This window comes from Ranitomeya variabilis, chromosome 4 (assembly GCF_051348905.1).
Source record: "Ranitomeya variabilis isolate aRanVar5 chromosome 4, aRanVar5.hap1, whole genome shotgun sequence".
Lineage (NCBI taxonomy): Eukaryota > Metazoa > Chordata > Amphibia > Anura > Dendrobatidae > Ranitomeya > Ranitomeya variabilis.
This window is the reverse complement of record NC_135235.1, coordinates 634,942,629-634,959,842: the sequence shown is the minus strand read 5'-3', so window position 1 is coordinate 634,959,842 and position 17,214 is coordinate 634,942,629. Positions and strand designations below refer to the sequence as shown.

Genomic DNA, 17,214 nt, shown 5'->3' with positions numbered 1-17,214 from the left:
ATATAATTGTCTAAGGGTTTTTCCGTCTGTCTGTCTGTCCTGGAAATCCCGCGTCTCTGATTGGTCGAGGCCGCCAGGCCTCGACCAATCACCGACGGGCACAGTATTGACGTGATGTCATAATGGTTGCCATGGCGACGATGATGTCATAAAGGTTGCCTCGACCAATCAGCGACGGGCACAGTCTGCCGCGAATCACATACTACGGGGACATGCATATTCTAGAATACCCGATGCTTTAGAATCGGGCCACAGTCTAGTATACTGTATAAGTCCCCCGTAGCCTGCCCTTGTGCAGTATGTCACCCCCATAGCCTCCCCATATGCTGAATGATGCACCCATAGCCTCCCCATGTTCTGCACGACGGCGCCATAGCCTCCCCATGCCCACCCAAACATCCCATACACGTGAAAAAATAAAAACACCGCATACTCAACTAGGTCCCGTTCCCTGGCGCTCTGCTCCTCTCCCTGCTTCCAGTGCGCTGATTCTCCGCAGTACACAGCTGACACGATTAAATGACGTCATTGCGTCAGCTGTTTCTCACGCTGATTGTGGAGGAAGTGGCCGGAGGTCCCTCCTCCACCAATGCATTCAGCGCCTATGGAGACAGCAAGCGGGCGTGCACAGTGCGGCCCGTGGACCTCTGGTTTCCAGCCCCAACTTATGTCTCGGTCCCCGGGTTGGACTCAGACAGCCAGAGGGCCGGATGTGGCCCGTGAGCCCACTTTGCCCAGGTCTGGCCTAAAGCATTTTTTTCAAGATGGCATAGATGTGGGATAGTAACGGTGATGATGGCGTCATCAGCGCTGGCCATGTTGGTGGAGGTCAAACAGCGCAACATGGCACACATGTCCCACACGGAGGCCCACTCTTTGGTGAAGTGATGTTGTTCCAGAGAGCAACTCGACCATGCGTGCTGCAGCTGAAACTCCACTATTGCCGGCTGCTGCTCCCACAGTCTCTCCAGCATATGCAAGGAGGAGTTCTACCTTGTTGATACGTCGCATATGAGGCGGTGATCAGGAAGGCAGAAGTGAAGTTGCAGCGCACACAGGCAAGTGGCAGCAGGGTGAGAACGCCAGAAGCGCATAAAGACGGCCCACACTTTCAGTAGCAGCTCTGAAATATCAGGGTAATATGTGAGGAAGCTCTGCACCACCAAATACAGTGCATGCACCCAGCAAGAGATGTGCATCAAACCAGCAAGGCCCAGAGCTGCTATGAGACTTTGTCCATTATCGCACACCACCAGACAGGGCTTGAGGTTTTTGCGGCATCAACCACTCATCTGTCTGCTGTTTGATCCCCTACCGCAACTCCTGTGTGGTGTGGGATCTTTCCCCCAAACAGATGAGTTTCAGAACAGTTTTCTGTTTCCCACTGTTGGTGGTGCAGGTGTTAGGCTGATAGGATGAGGAGGCATTGGAGGAAGCCGAGTAGGAGGAAGAGGCAAAATTTACAAAAAAGATCCAACAATCTTCGGTGGTGGTGGTAGGACATGCGCCAGAACGCCTTGTGCCTCAAGCCCAGCCACTAGCACACTTACCCAGTGGACAGTTAGGGAAATATAATGTCTCTGACCATGTTTACTGGTCCATGTATCTGATATGGGAACCACATACAGTGGGACAGCCACCACCATCAATTTTTTTAAAAACTGTCCATTTCCATCATCTGGAATGGCAGCATTTCAATGGCCAAGAATTTTGAAATGCTGTCATTCAGGACCTGAGCTAGTGGGTAGGTAGGAGGGTACTTTCACTCTCTCTCCAGTGTTTGGGGGATGGACAGCTGAATGCTTCCATGGAACAGAGTGGAGATGCTTGGTGACACTGCTGGTGGTTGTGCTGTCACATCCTCTTTGTGGGGAACCAGGTGACCCTATTATTTGGGAACAGGAGGAAGAGGCTGAGGTAATTTAGATTTTCCTTGTAGATTTGGTCTGTGTTTTTGGTGCTGGATCGGAGATATTCTGTGATAAATCTCTGTATGTGACTATAATGGGATTGTGTTATACAGGGGGCAGAACGGGGCCATGACTGGATGTAGTGATCATATGAAGACTGAAACTTCTCAGGAGATTTCTTAGAAGGGATCTTTAGGATGTTACATAGTCACCTTCTTCCCATTCAGGTTCCTACAATATCGGATCCTCTCAGTGGAGATCTTCTATATAAGAGAATTCTCCTGAGTGACCCTACAAGGATGGATAGGGACAGGGACAAGATGGCGGAGAGGATATTACACCTCATCCTAGAGATCCTCTTTCGGCTTACTGGAGAGGTGAGAGATTCTGATGATGTCACATTACATCATTCTTATCTAGGGGAATAACAGATGGACAGAACTGGAGAGGTGAGGACTCTGGAAATGTCTGTAGTGAGATTTATTAATGTGTCTCTCCATAACCAGGATTACACAGTAGTGAAGAAGACCTCTAGTGAACGCTGTCAGGCCCCTGTGTCTGAGGGATGGGGAAGACCCTTGAGCCCAATCACGGGGCCTCCACCTCACCCCCTGATAAATCAGGAGATCAATGAACAGAAGATCCTAGAACTCGCCTACAAGATGATTGAGCTGCTGACTGGAGAGGTGACACTGCTGGGACATTATATAGTAACGCTAACAAGGGATTCGTGGGATGACTGTCATTGTATGTGTCAGGTTCCTATAAGGTGTCAGGATGTCACCGTCTATTTCTCCATGGAGGAGTGGAAGTATTTAGAAGGACACAAAGATCTGTACAAGGACGTCATGATGGAGGTTCCTCAGCCCCTCACATCACCAGGTAATAGACAAGTCTAAATACACACAGCCTATAATTATCTGTATGTAAAGAATGGATTCAGTCCCTGTATGTGTTTTTTTTCAGTTCTATACAGTAGGAGGACAACACTAGAGAGATGCCCCCGTCCTCTTCTTCAACAGGACTGTAAACAAGAAAATCACAATGATTCTCATCATCAGGTAGATGGAGAGAAGGTGTCATGAGATCTCCCCTATGATGTGTAGAAGGCTCTGAAGGTCTTGTGTCTTGTTTAATCCACCAGTGTATGGGAAGAGTCAGATTGCAGTATAACTCGGATGGGGATTGCATCACAATGTTCAAAGGGGCCGGCAGCTCTCCCGTGCGGAGCATGACAGCATGTATTTCTATTCAAATTTCTCGCTTGGGCCGCACACCTAATATCGTGCCTCAAGAGCCAACTATGAGCAGTAGGAAATATGCACTACAACTACAGTCTCTCCCCTGTTCCCAACTGCAGGATTAACCCCTGGAACTCTCTCATGTCCAGCTGCAGGTCTGACCGTCTGTAACTCTCTCTGACAGAACATAAAAGTGACTACAGTAAACCTCAGCCCTAACCATATATTTATAGTACTATTCATCTGTGTCCTGTAATTACAGTATATCTAGCAGCATCACAAATATATCTCTGTTATAAAGCAATTATCTTCAGGGGGTGCTAGAATCTTCCATTCCTTTACACCAGGAGTATGGCAGTTAGTTTTCCTTGTTTTCCCACCTTCACAGTCCTCAAATCTTAATCCTTTAAAGCATCTCTGGGACGAGGTAGAATTGGTTGTTCAGAGCATCTCAGCACCTTCTAATTTGCGGCAACTGCAAGAACCTGTCCTGTTGGCATGGACCAGTATTCTTGGGGAACAATCTCAGCACCTTGTGCAATTTACGATGTGATTAATATCTGAGGTCCTGAAGGGCAAAGAAGATCCTACGTGTTACTAGATGGGTGTCTCTAGTAATGTGGCCATTCAGTGTATGTTTTATACCTAGTGGATATGACAGGATAAAGCTGATCATATACATTAGATGTTGTCTGGATCTTCTCAAGCTTCTTCACCTGTTTGTGACTTTTACAATATTTCTTTCAGGGTGAAGATCTGCCCCACATTATTACTGTAGAGACATATGTGTGGGATAATGGGTGGTGTAAAGAGGAGATTCCTACAGATAACCGCACAGGTGAGTAGTGACCACTAAATGCCGAGAAGTCACAGGTTCTAATCAGTCACTGGTTTGTAGAGTAACTTTAGATGTTCTGATTGTTTTCGGATGTGCTCTCATGGAACTTTTGATGTGGATGTAGGGGCTGAGTCATTATGGGGTTACCAGGGACTATTCTTTTTTTTATTTTTACATTGTGCTAAGAACTAGCATGCAGGTAGTCGCTTCCTACCTACCTTTTGTGCCTCGTGACTATATCTACTGACACAGATCAGTAACAGACCGCTTTTACTGGTGATTCAGCTTCTCTTTCACTCTGCTCTGTTGACAGGGTGTAACTACTGACGTCATGCTGATTGATACTTTCGTTCTGGGAAGCCGACTGTCAATCACCATGATATCGGAAGTCATGCCTTGTCGACAGAGCAGCCTGGAAGAAGTGCTGCTGAATCGCTGGCAGGAGCAGTCAGTGACCACTCTTAACCAGTGCCAAGTACAGCAGACAGGTAATTGCCTCTGTTTACCAATACCTGACTGTTTAGTTTTTAGGCTTATAGTAAAAAATAAAAAGTCTTGGACAATCTCCCTAAGATTGGCACCATGCACACCAGTCTTTAGTGAAGGAGGGCGGTGAGGTAAGTAATGCAGAATTCATTCAGATGTGCACACACTACTTGTCAGCGGTGCTCTCCTATATGCGCCTCGCTAGAAATGGTACCCAAGTTAAGGAAGGATTGGAACAACATTTTTGATTGGTGTAATTATGCCCCTAGCAATTAATTTGGTGGGCACCAGCTAGCCTCATTCATGCTCCACCCACTTTGGCAGACCTTCCTTAAACTAGCTTGAAAATATCAAAAAGTTCTGTAAAAAGTTTGCGACTTTTCAGTGTTTTTTTTTCCGTTAGTGTTTTGTACGAATGTTGCTCCTCTGCATCCAGAGCACGTTCCTGAGCTGCTGCAGAGGAGATAGCTCTTTACTCACAGTCCTGTCCATCACAGGTCACTGTGCACAATGGATGTCTCTAAACATATTATGAAGCATCTTAGTGTCGGTGACCTCAGATGTGTAAGTCAGAAACATTACCAGCCACAGGCTTCACTGCTATGTATGAGAGAATCTTCTAAACTTAAAATCTCAATAGCATTCTTCTTTACGTGTACCGGTGCATATATACTGGTCTATATAGATATCTCTATGTCAGTTCATTATAAGATTAAAAAAAATGCAAAACAATTATAATTAACATGACATACTTTGTGTAACCGTAAGGGTATGTGCACACGTCAGGATTTCTTGCAGAAATTTCCTGAAGAAAACCGGAAATTTTCTGTAAGAAATCCGCATGCTTCTTTTTGCGTTTTTTTCCGCGTTTTTTTTTTTTTAGCATTTTGCAAGCGTAATTAGCTTGCAGAATGCTAAAGTTTTCCAAGCGATCTGTAGCATCCCTTGGAAAACTGACAGGTTGGTCACACTTGTCAAACATAGTGTTTGACAAGTGTGACCAACTTTTTACTATTGATGCAGCCTATGCAGCATCAATAGTAAAAGATAGAATGTTAAAAATAATAAAAAAATTAAAAAAAATGGTTATACTCACTCACCTTCAGCAAACAGTCGATCTCCTCAGCGGCTTTCGTTCCTATAGATGGTGTGTGTGCAGGACCTTCGATGACGTCGCGGTCAAGTGACCGCGACGTCATCGCAGGTCCTTCACACACACCATCTATAGGAACGGAAGCGGCCACGTGCACCGCTGAGAGGCGGGAAGACTCCGGGGCCATCAGAGGGTGAGTATATCACGATTTTTTATTTTAATTCTTTTTTTTTTTTTACCAATTATATGGTACCCAGTCCGTGGAGGAAAGTCTCCTCTCCTCCACCCTGGGTACCAACCGCACATGATCTGCTTACTTCCCGCATGGTGGGCATAGCCCCATGTGGGAAGTAAGCAGATCAATGCATTCCTATGTGTGCGGAATCCCCGCGATTCCGCAAATTTAATGAACATGTTGCTTTTTTTATGCGATGCGATTTTTTTTTCGCGGAAAAAAAAATGCAACATTTGCATACGGAATATACTGAAAATAATGGGAGGCATATGTAAGCTTTTTTTTTCACGTTTTTATAGCAAAAAAACGCAAAAAATCCTGAACGTGTGCACCTACCCTCACAAACTGTACAATACAGCAAACAAATTATTTATGATGATCGATAGTGACTAAAAATGGCAGATTTTTTTTTTTTTTAATTATTATTCATGTCAGTTTGGATAACTATAAAATAAGAACATCATGCTCAACTTTATTTTCTAAATTGGACACAGCTGAACCCAGAAGGACCCCAATGTTCTTATTGTGTCTTCATCTGAGATCTGTGTGTCATCTGCTGTTTGTTCTTCACTGAGCAGGTGATAGATGAAGTGTTAATTTTCTACTCACTTGGTTGTGCTTGAAAGGTAGGCTGTTATGACCTGGTGGTTAAGAGGCCACACCGATATGACCTGATGGCTAAAACGCAACATGGGACGAGCTCTGAGGAGGTGGTATCTCTACTGACCGCAATCCCTAATCCTAACAAGAACACTAGTAATAGCCGTGGGATGTTCCTGACTCTCCCTAGACACCTCTTCACAGCCTAAGAATTAACTACCCCTAAAGAAGGAAATAGAAAGCTATCTTGCCTCAGAGAAAACCCCAAAAGGAAAGACAGCCCCCCACAAATATTGGCTGTGAGTGGAGAGGGAAATGACATACACAGAAATGAAATCAGTTTTCAGCAAAGGAGGCCAATACTAAACTTGATAGACAGAGAGAAAAGGATACTGTGTGGTCAGTATTAAAAACTACAAAAATCCACGCAGAGTTTACAAAAAATGAACTCCACACCGACTCACGGTGTGGAGGGGCAAATCTGCTTCCCAGAGCTTCCAGCTAGCCTGAATATGACATAGTGACAAGCTGGACAAAAAGAGACATATTTGCAAAGCAATAATGTCCAAAGCAAATGGACCAACAAGAACTAGCAGAACTTATCTTTTGCTGACAAGGACAGGCCATATGAGAAATCCAAGGAGAGAACCAAATCCAACCTAAGACATTGACAGCTGGCATGAACTAAAGCCCAGAGCAGGTTTAAATAACAAACCCAGGCAAGGCGATCAGTGATGGCAGCTGCTACAGCTACCTAACGGAGCAGCAGTTCCACTCGAAACCATCAGAGGGAGCCCAAGGGCAGAACTCACAAAAATACCATTAGCAACCACAGAAGGGAGCTCCAGAACGGAATTCACAACAGTACCCCACCCCTTGAGGAGGGGTCACCGAACCCTCACCAGAGCTCCCAGGCCGATCAGGACGAGCCAAATGGAAAGCACGAACTAAATCGGCAGCATGAACATCGGAGGCAACAACCCAAGAATTATCCTCCTGGCCATAACCCTTCCACTTGACCAGATACTGAAGCTTCCGTCTCGAAAAACGAGAATCCAAAATCTTCTCCACCACATATTCCAATTCCCCCTCAACCAACACCGGAGCAGGAGGATCAACGGAGGGAACCATAGGTACCACATATCTCCGCAACAAGGATCTATGGAACACATTATGAATGGAAAAAGAAGCTGGAAGGGCCAAACGGAAAGACACCGGATTGATAATTTCAGAAATCTTATAAGGCCCAATAAAGCGAGGCTTGAACTTAGGGGAAGAAACCTTCATAGGAACATGACGAGAAGACAACCACACCAAATCCCCCACACGAAGCCGGGGACCAACACACCGACGACGGTTAGCAAAACGTTGAGCCTTTTCCTGAGACAACGTCAAATTGTCCACCACATGAGTCCAAATTTGCTGCAACCTGTCCACCACAGAATCCACACCAGGACAGTCAGAAGGCTCAAGCTGCCCTGAAGAAAAACGAGGATGAAAACCAAAGTTACAAAAAAAAGGCGAAACCAAGGTAACAGAACTAGCCCGATTATTAAGGGCAAACTCGGCCAACGGCAAGAAGGTCACCCAATCATCCTGATCAGCAGACACGAAGCATCTCAAATAGGTTTCCAAGGTCTGATTGGACAAATTGGCCATTTGTCTGAGGATGGAATGCTGAAGAAAAAGACAAATCAATGCCCATTCTAGCACAAAAGGACCGCCAAAACCTAGAAACGAACTGGGAACCTCTGTCAGACACAATATTCTCCGGAATACCATGCAAACGGACCACATGCTGAAAAAATAATGGAACCAAATCAGAGGAGGAAGGCAACTTAGGCAACGGTACCAAATGGACCATCTTAGAAAACCGGTCACAAACCACCCAGATGACAGACATCTTCTGAGAAACAGGAAGATCAGAAATAAAATCCATGGAAATATGCGTCCAGGGCCTCTCAGGAATAGGCAAAGGCAAAAGCAACCCACTGGCACGGGAACAGCAAGGCTTAGCCCGAGCACAGGTCCCACAGGACTGCACAAACGAACGCACATCCCGCGACAAGGAAGGCCACCAAAAGGACCTAGCCACCAAATCTCTGGTACCGAAAATCCCAGGGTGACCAGCCAACACCGAACAATGAACCTCAGAAATTACCCTGCTAGTCCATCTATCAGGAACAAACAGTTTCCCCACTGGACAGCGGTCAGGTTTATCAGCCTGAAACTCCTGAAGTACCCGCCGCAAATCAGGGGAGATGGCAGAAAGAATCACCCCCTCCTTGAGAATCCCAGCCGGCTCAAGAACTCCCGGAGAATCAGGCAAAAAACTCCTAGAAAGGGCATCAGCCTTCACATTCTTAGATCCCGGAATATACGAGACCACAAAATCAAAACGGGAGAAAAACAGAGACCACCGAGCTTGTCCAGGATTCAACCGCTTAGCAGACTCGAGGTAAATCAAATTTTTATGATCAGTCAAGACCACCACGCGATGCTTGGCTCCCTCAAGCCAATGTCGCCACTCCTCAAATGCCTAGTCCTGCGGGTCGCCACGCAGCAAAGAAATAACAATCTTCACCTGCTGAATGGGGTCACCAGAGGAACGGGGTCTCAGAGCAAAAAACAATCTGCAATTATTTTTAAAATTCAAAAATTTAGATCTATCCCCAGAAAATAAATCAGGAATAGGAATTCTAGGCTCTAATACCGCAGTCTGGGCAACATAATCTTGGATACTCTGTACCCTTGCAGCGAGTTGATCCACGCGCAAGGACAGACCCTGAACCTCCATAACTGTACCAAAATCCTGAACCACCCAGAGATTAAGGGGAAAAAAAAGACAAAACAAGCTACAAAGGAAAAAAAAATGACTCAGAACTTTCTTTTCCCTCTTTTGAGATACATTTAACACATTGTGGGCCAGCTGTACTGTTATGACCTGGTGGTTAAGAGGCCACACCGATATGACCTGATGGCTAAAACGCAACATGGGACGAGCTCTGAGGAGGTGGTATCTCTACTGACCGCAATCCCTAATCCTAACAAGAACACTAGTAATAGCCGTGGGATGTTCCTGACTCTCCCTAGACACCTCTTCGCAGCCTAAGAATTAACTACCCCTAAAGAAGAAATAGAAAGCTATATTGCCTCAGAGAAAACCCCAAAAGGAAAGACAGCCCCCCACAAATAATGGCTGTGAGTGGAGAGGGAAATGACATACACAGAAATGAAATCCATTTTCAGCAAAGGAGGCCAATACTAAACTTGATAGACAGAGAGAAAAGGATACTGTGTGGTCAGTATTAAAAACTACAAAAATCCACGCAGAGTTTACAAAAAATGAACTCCACACCGACTCACGGTGTGGAGGGGCAAATCTGCTTCCCAGAGCTTCCAGCTAGCCTGAATATGACATAGTGACAAGCTGGACAAAAAGAGACATATTTGCAAAGCAATAATGTCCAAAGCAAATGGACCAACAAGAACTAGCAGAACTTATCTTTTGCTGACAAGGACAGGCCATATGAGAAATCCAAGGAGAGAACCAAATCCAACCTAAGACATTGACAGCTGGCATGAACTAAAGCCCAGAGCAGGTTTAAATAACAAACCCAGGCAAGGCGATCAGTGATGGCAGCTGCTACAGCTACCTAACGGAGCAGCAGTTCCACTCGAAACCATCAGAGGGAGCCCAAGGGCAGAACTCACAAAAATACCATTAGCAACCACAGGAGGGAGCTCCAGAACAGAATTCACAACAGTAGGCACAGGAAGTCTAAGGAAGTCTACGTTTAAGTAAAATGTCTAGGCTGGTTTAAATATGCAAATTGCCTCTTCTGAGTAAAAGAGGACTTAACTCTATAGCGCCACCTGTTGGAAGTAGCGATCCTAAAAGTCACAATCAACCCTTTAACGAGTCGTGCAATATGACTTAGAATAAAAGCCAAATCAGTATCTCAATTTGCAGACACGGTGTTATTAAGGCTCCATAAACCATGCCACCCGGATAGAAAATAAACAGCATTTCAGTGCAGGCAAAACAAATTGAGCAGTCCAAATAACAGCACTTTAGTGATATTCTAGGAGTGACTGTGGCTAATTCTGTATTGCATCAACCTTGGGGTTTGATCTTGTCTCTCCCTACAACATAGCCCAAGTACTTGGCTTCTTCCATCCCATGGTGCATTTCCTTGGATTGATGGAAAACCCCGCCTTTTTTAAATTGCCAAATATCGCACCGACTATGCCCAGATGGCTTACCTAATCCTGGCTTAAGATCATGTCATCCAAGTAAGCTGTTGCATATATATTGTGGAGAGCTAGGATTCTGTCTGTGTCTCTCTAGAAGGTGGCTGGATCTCCTTGAAACCCAAATTGCTACCTGACATAATGGAAATAACCATCTTGCATTGAAAAGACCATCTTTTCGTTGGTCTCTTTGGACAAGGAAATCTGCCAATACCCTTTTGTGAGGTCCAGAGTAGTAATGTATCTGGCTGGCCCTGGACTTTCAATAAAGCTCTTCGACATGAGGCATTGGATATCTCTCAAATTTAGAAACTTAATTGACCTTCTGGTTTTCATTGCATTCTCCATTTGGTTTCAGCACCAAGACTATGGGACTAGACCAGGCACTCTCCAATGACTCCTAGGTTTAATCCCTTAACCCCCGAAGTTTTCGCAATTTTGCTTTTTCGTTTTTCGCTCCCCTCATTCCCAGAGCCATAACTTTTTTATTATTTTTTATTTTTCTGTCAATATGGCCATGTGAGGGCTTATTTTTTGCGGGACGAGTTGTACTTTTGAACGACACCATTGGTTTTACCATGTCATGTACTAGAAAACGGGGGGAAAAAATTCCAAGTGCAGTGAAATTGCAAAAAAAGTGCAATCCCACACTTATTTTTTTGTTTGTCTTTTTTTGCAAGCTTCACTAAATGTTAAAACTGACCTGCCATTATGATTCTACTGGTCATTTGATCCCCCGTTATTGCATTTTAATGTAATGTCGCGGCGACCAATAAAACCTAATTCTGGGGTTTGGGATTTTTTTTTTCTCGCTACGCCATTTAGCAATCAGGTTAATCCTTTTATTTTTTTATTGATAGATCGTGTGATTCTGAATGCGGCGATACCAAATATGTGTAGGTTTTTAATTTTTTTATTTCTTGCTTTATTTTGAATGGGGCGAAAGGGGGGTGATTTGAACTTTTATATATATTTTTTTTCATATTTTTTTTAAAACGTTTTTTTGGTTTGTTTGTTTTACTTTTGCCATGCTTCAATAGCGTCCATGGGAGGCTAGAAGCTGGCATAGCCTGATCGGCTCTGCAACATAGGAGCGATGTTCAGATCGCTCCTATGTAGTAGAATTTCTAAGTTGCTATGAGCGCTGACCACAGGGTGGTGCTGACAGAAATCTGGCATTAACAATCAGAGGTCTTCAGGAGACCTCTTGTTGTTATGCCAACGCACCGCTGACCCCCGATCACGTGATGGGGGTCAGCGGTGCGCGCATTTCCGGCCCGATGGCCGGAAGCACTTGATAAAATGCCGCTGTCAGTTTGACAGCGGCATTTAACTAGCTAATAGCAGTGTGTGGATCGCGATTCCACCTGCCGCTATTGCGGGCACATGTCAGCTGTAAAAAACAGCTGACATGTCCCCTGCTTTGATGCGGGCTCACCGCCGGTGCCCACATGCAAAGCAGGGGATCTGCCATCAGACGTGCTATTCCGTCCGGTGGCAGAAAGGGGTTAGAAGCCACTTCACCTCCTTCAAGATTACCTCCCAGCGAGGTTCGGTATTCCGAAATGGCAGACATGAGGCTCAGTGAAGACTTCATGTTCTATGACATGAGTACAAGCCAGTAACTCTGCAAATGGGTCTCTTTTACCAATTAAGCAATTCTTTGCACTGCCTCTTTCGGGCACGTGATATCTTCCTTGTCGGCTTTGGACTTAGGCATCAAATTCGAAGCTTGCGTGGCTCTCTCACTCTCACCTTAGCTTGATCAGGTTGACGTGGTGCACTTGATAGGGCTTTCGTTCTCCCTAGTTGGTGGACGTTGTAGTTGACGTCACCAACATTTTTGACCATTTTGTAGGGGGCCCTGCCTCTTGGCCAGAAATATACACTCCACTATGGGTACCAGCGAGAGTACCCAATCCCCAGGGCTGAACTGTCTCACCTTTGCCAACCGATTTCTATACCCTTGACTGGTCCTTTTATGCTTGGAAGAGGTGCTCTCTCACAGTGAGCATCACTTCAGCAGTCCGTTCTTGCATTTGGGCCACATGCTCGATTACGCTTCTGTAGGGTGTAACCTCTGCTTCCCAGGTCTCCTTCACTATATTTGTGAGTCCACGGAGGTGTCGGCCATATAGCAGCTCAAATGGGGAAATCGCCCAAGGGGACTGGGGAACTTCTCTGATGAAGAACAGCAAATACGGGAGTAAACAGTTCCAACCTCAGCTGTCCTCTTCTAGAACCTGTTTTGGCATGGACTTCTAGGTTTTGTTAAACAGTCTCATGAAAAGGTTTATCTGCGGGTGATACATTTGAGGTTGTGTGATCTGCAGGGCTTTGCATAACTCTCATGAATTTCGACATCAACTGAGTCCCTTGGTCCATCTGGATCTCTTTCAGTAGTCCCATTTGGGAAAGCATATGGACCAGCATTTGGGCTATACTGTTAACGGATGAGTTTCCTAATGGTACCACTTCCAGGTATCGTGTTGCATATTCCCGGACCATCACGATATACTGATGCTCTCTGGTGAACTTGACCTGGGTGGTTAACTGGCAGGTGGGACAGGACCTACAATAATTTTATATTTTCCCATGACATTCGAGATAGTAGAGCCTCTGGAGGATTCTTTCCTGGGTTTTGTCAAATCCCACCACATGACCTACTAAAACATGAATAGGAGTCATGTCTAACACCCTGCGTCTGTAGAGCCCTGTCACTAGTATCTGTTGTTCTATGACCTCCTCTCTCTGCTTGATGACACCAAATAATAACTCTCCAATATAAGGGTATTTGGTGTCTGTCCCCTGCTCTTGAGCAAGCCTATTTAGTATCATAACATTATCAAACATTCCTTTTAAGAGATAGGTCCCTGAGTTAGGCGGTTCTAAAATCCCCCCCCCCCCCCCCCCCGACAACCCCAGCTCAGGGATGTTGGCCTCAGTGGTTGGTGACTTGTCCACATTGCCAACGAGCACAGAGGGGTAAACCCTGCAGACTCAAGCTGCCAGGAGGTTTCTTCATACAGACAACAGCAGGGTAACCTTTAAACAGGTGACCTCACTTTTCCCCAACTAGTCCCAAAACAGGCAAAGTCCAGACCTATTATAACAGTGTGTAAAAGGTCTTTGACTACGCCAACTTCTTGGGACTCTGTGTCACAGTTTACCCTGTAGCCTAGTGGTCATAGACACAGTCTTCAGCGTCCTCATGGATACAGCAGATGCCCACCATCTTTCCAGGAATCAGCCGATGAGAAAATGTGGTTTTCATTTACGTTAGCAAACTTCCCGAGTCCAACAGAACAGTCATTGACAATCCATTCACTGATACGGGATGTGCCTGCAGCCCCTCGCAGGGTTGAGGTTTAGCACTGCAGGCAGGATATGCATAATACGAGCAGCACTGACTGATGCTGCAGTCAATTGCCGCAGTGGTCATGGGGTAACGGTCGACTATGTGACTCGGGGCGTGACACCTCTAACAAATCACATAATTAGATGGCAACAGCTTAGTTGCTCTTGGACCCCCCCCCCCCCAGATGTAGCTCTAGTTCTTCTTTTAGGTGTCAGCCCCCCCTTTGCTAACCCCAGTATGGAGATGTTAAGACCCCCTTGCTTCCTCAAGGAACTGTCTATTACCTGGTGCCTTTACATCAGGCTCACCAGGTCATCGGGAATCTCCCTGAGTAACCCAGAACTGCATCGGCCTCGTAAAGGAGTGTATGAACCTGGCCAAGACGACTTTCTCCACCATCTGTGCTGGGGAGTAAGATTCTGCTTGCGTCCTCTTTTGCGAAGAATATTGGAGATATAATTTCATGTCAATCATTTTTATTTGGCATATGATTATAAAAACCTCTTCAGTGTGAAGCTGTAACAGAACACCTATCTCTGTAGGGGGGCCAAGCCCCAAAAGCTGTGAGTGACAGATCTCACACATTGGAGCACCTCAGCACTGTAATATAGTCCTGCAAAAAAGCATCAGAAACATCTAGATCATTGCAGAAACATAATCCCATAAGGAGTTATGGAGATACTATATGTTCACATAGCGAATAGCTGCCTGTTTTGACTCATTCTGGCACCCAGGGGTATGGAAATATATCTAGTAGAAGCCAGGTAGCAAAGGCAAGTTTAGTCTCCACGTGTAGCATGGGCACAGCCAGATCCGTTGGCGCTAGAACTGTTGCCCTAGGACTGTCCAGAAAGGAATTATGATCTTTCATAGGTTTTGGCATTTTTAGCTACAAACCTGCTGAGTAGGTGATCTAGGTTGAGCCCAGAGGGCAGGATAGGAGGGACCCAAAGGGGATAAAGGCTAGTGTAAGACCATGTGGTCTTTCTGATGCTTGCGGTCCACTTCAAAAGGAGGGGGGGTCACGTCGAGTAATGTGCTATGAAGGACCTAGGACCCAGCTGGTAGCCCATGCCCCCTGCAGCCTATCGCCCACATGATCGATCATCACACCGTAATTGATGTGATCAATCTGCTTATATCTATTGTACTTCACCTGCCGCGGGAACTCGGGACCGGAGCGTTCAGCTGCATAGAAATACATGCAGCCACACACTCCGGTCCCGAGTGCTGGCGGCAGTGCTGGGTATTGAAGCGAGAGACTTGTGTGAGTTTCTCGCGATTGTGACCTCGGCCTAACGCAGATTTCGTGTGTGTGTCTTTTTCTTTAAGGCCGGGATCACACATGCGAGAAACTCGGACGAGTCACGAATCTTAATACCTGGCACTGCACTCTCCGCTCCCGAGTGCCAGCCACAGTGCCGGGTATTAAGATGCGAGACTCGTCCGAGTTTCTCGCATGTGTGATCCATCTATCTATCGATATATCTATATATAGATAGATATATCGGTAGATGATAGATAGATAGATACAATAGCTCCTAAAGGGTATGTTTCCACGGTCAGGATTGCATCAGGATTTGACGCAGGTAAAATCTGCACCAAATCTGCACCTGAGGTCACTGGCAGGTAACCTGCGTTTTTGATGCGTTTTCCATGCGGATTTGTGTGTGTTTGTAAGCTAAATATATACCAAAAAAAAAAAGAATTGTGATGTCATTTCTTGTCCAACCTCTTCATTTACATACTCCATTGAAGAATAATGTTTACACACAGAGATAGATGGATACACCTATCTATTATCTATCATCTATCTATAAATATTTAGCGATGGCTAGATAGATATATTGATAGATACGATAGATAATACCAAGCCCAATGTTTAGTAATATAATAAAATGGTACATAAAGAGAGGCCGGGATCACACATGCGAGAAACTCGGACGACTCTCGCCTCAATACCCAGCACTGCCGACGGCACTCGGGAGCGGAGCTTGCTGTTGCATGTATTTCTATGTAGCCGCACACTCCGCTCCTGAATGTCGGCGGCAGTGCCGGGTATAAAGATCCGAGTTTCTCGCATGATACCGGCCTTAAATAAAGACACGCACGCACGCACGCACACATACACACACACACACGCACACACACACTCTGCGTTAGGCCGGGGTCACACTATTTCTGTGTAGCTGGACCGCGCACACACACACACTCTGCGTTAGGCCGGAGTCACACTATTTCTATGTAGCTGAACGCTCCGGTCCCGAGTGCCGGCGGCAGTGACGGGTATTGAGGCAAGAGACTCATGTGAGTTTCTCGCAAGTGTGGCCCCGGCCTTAAAGGCAATATGTTTAATTTAAAAAAAATAAAATAAAAAAAATAAAATAAATGGCGTGGACTCCTGCGCAATTTTCTGCGCCAGAGGGGAAATGCCCCCTATAATTTATAGCCAGAAAGGCTACGCAGACAGCTGCGGGCTGATATTCATAGCCTAGAGAGGGGCCATGGATATTGCCCCCCCCCCCCGGCTACAAATACCAACCCCCATCTGTAAGTTGCGCCAATTCCGGCGCTTAGCCTCTCTTCCCACTCCCGAGTAGCTGTTGGATATGGGATAATAAAGGGTTAATGTCACCTTTTGTAAGGTGACATTAAGCCGGCCTTAGTAATGGAGAGGCATCAATAAGATACCTACCATTACTAATCCTATAGATGTTAAAGGGTTAATAGAACACACACACACACACACACCAGAATAAAGTATTTTAATGAAATAAAACACCACATAGTTTTGACAAATATTTTTATTATACGCTCAATCCATGCGGTGCCCTCGTCTCCTAGAAAAAAATAAAAATAATAAACCAACAGTATACTCCCTGATAACGAGTGTCCCACGACTAGCCCAGCTCTGCTACATCTGGATGCCTGACATCTAGATGTAGCAGAGCTTGTAGATGATTGCTGGAGATAAGTCTCGAGCGATCGCCTACATTCTAGCACTCATGGTCAGCTGACCGTGAGAACCAGCCTAGTGTGATCAGAGATAACCCCCGGTCACGTGCATGGCAGTTCTCGCGGTAAGCTAAGTTATCGCGAGAACTTAGGTTACCGCGAGAAGTGCAGTGGACGTGGATTTCCGGCGGCGGGACAGGTAAGCCGGCATGTGAATTAGTAGTAATGTGTAGTAAGCTGCGTT

The 17,214-nt window shown here is 45.6% G+C and overlaps 1 protein-coding gene across 4 annotated transcripts in view; it reads left to right on the top strand.

The window, feature by feature from the left end:
• The window catches only part of LOC143767208 (uncharacterized), a 521,413-nt gene that overhangs the window by 262,484 nt on the left and 241,715 nt on the right, over nucleotides 1-17,214 (top strand). For 2 of the 4 annotated variants that reach the window (XM_077255352.1, XM_077255351.1), the window contains exons 6-10: nucleotides 2,138-2,287; nucleotides 2,417-2,596; nucleotides 2,669-2,792; nucleotides 2,877-2,971; nucleotides 3,899-3,989. The exons of 1 other annotated variant lie outside the window; for it this stretch is intronic. In XM_077255352.1, coding sequence (XP_077111467.1) covers nucleotides 2,138-2,287; nucleotides 2,417-2,596; nucleotides 2,669-2,792; nucleotides 2,877-2,971; nucleotides 3,899-3,989 — 640 coding nt within the window. The remainder of the gene's footprint in view (nucleotides 1-2,137; nucleotides 2,288-2,416; nucleotides 2,597-2,668; nucleotides 2,793-2,876; nucleotides 2,972-3,898; nucleotides 3,990-17,214) is intronic. One more of the 4 variants, XM_077255347.1, reaches the window with a different exon arrangement.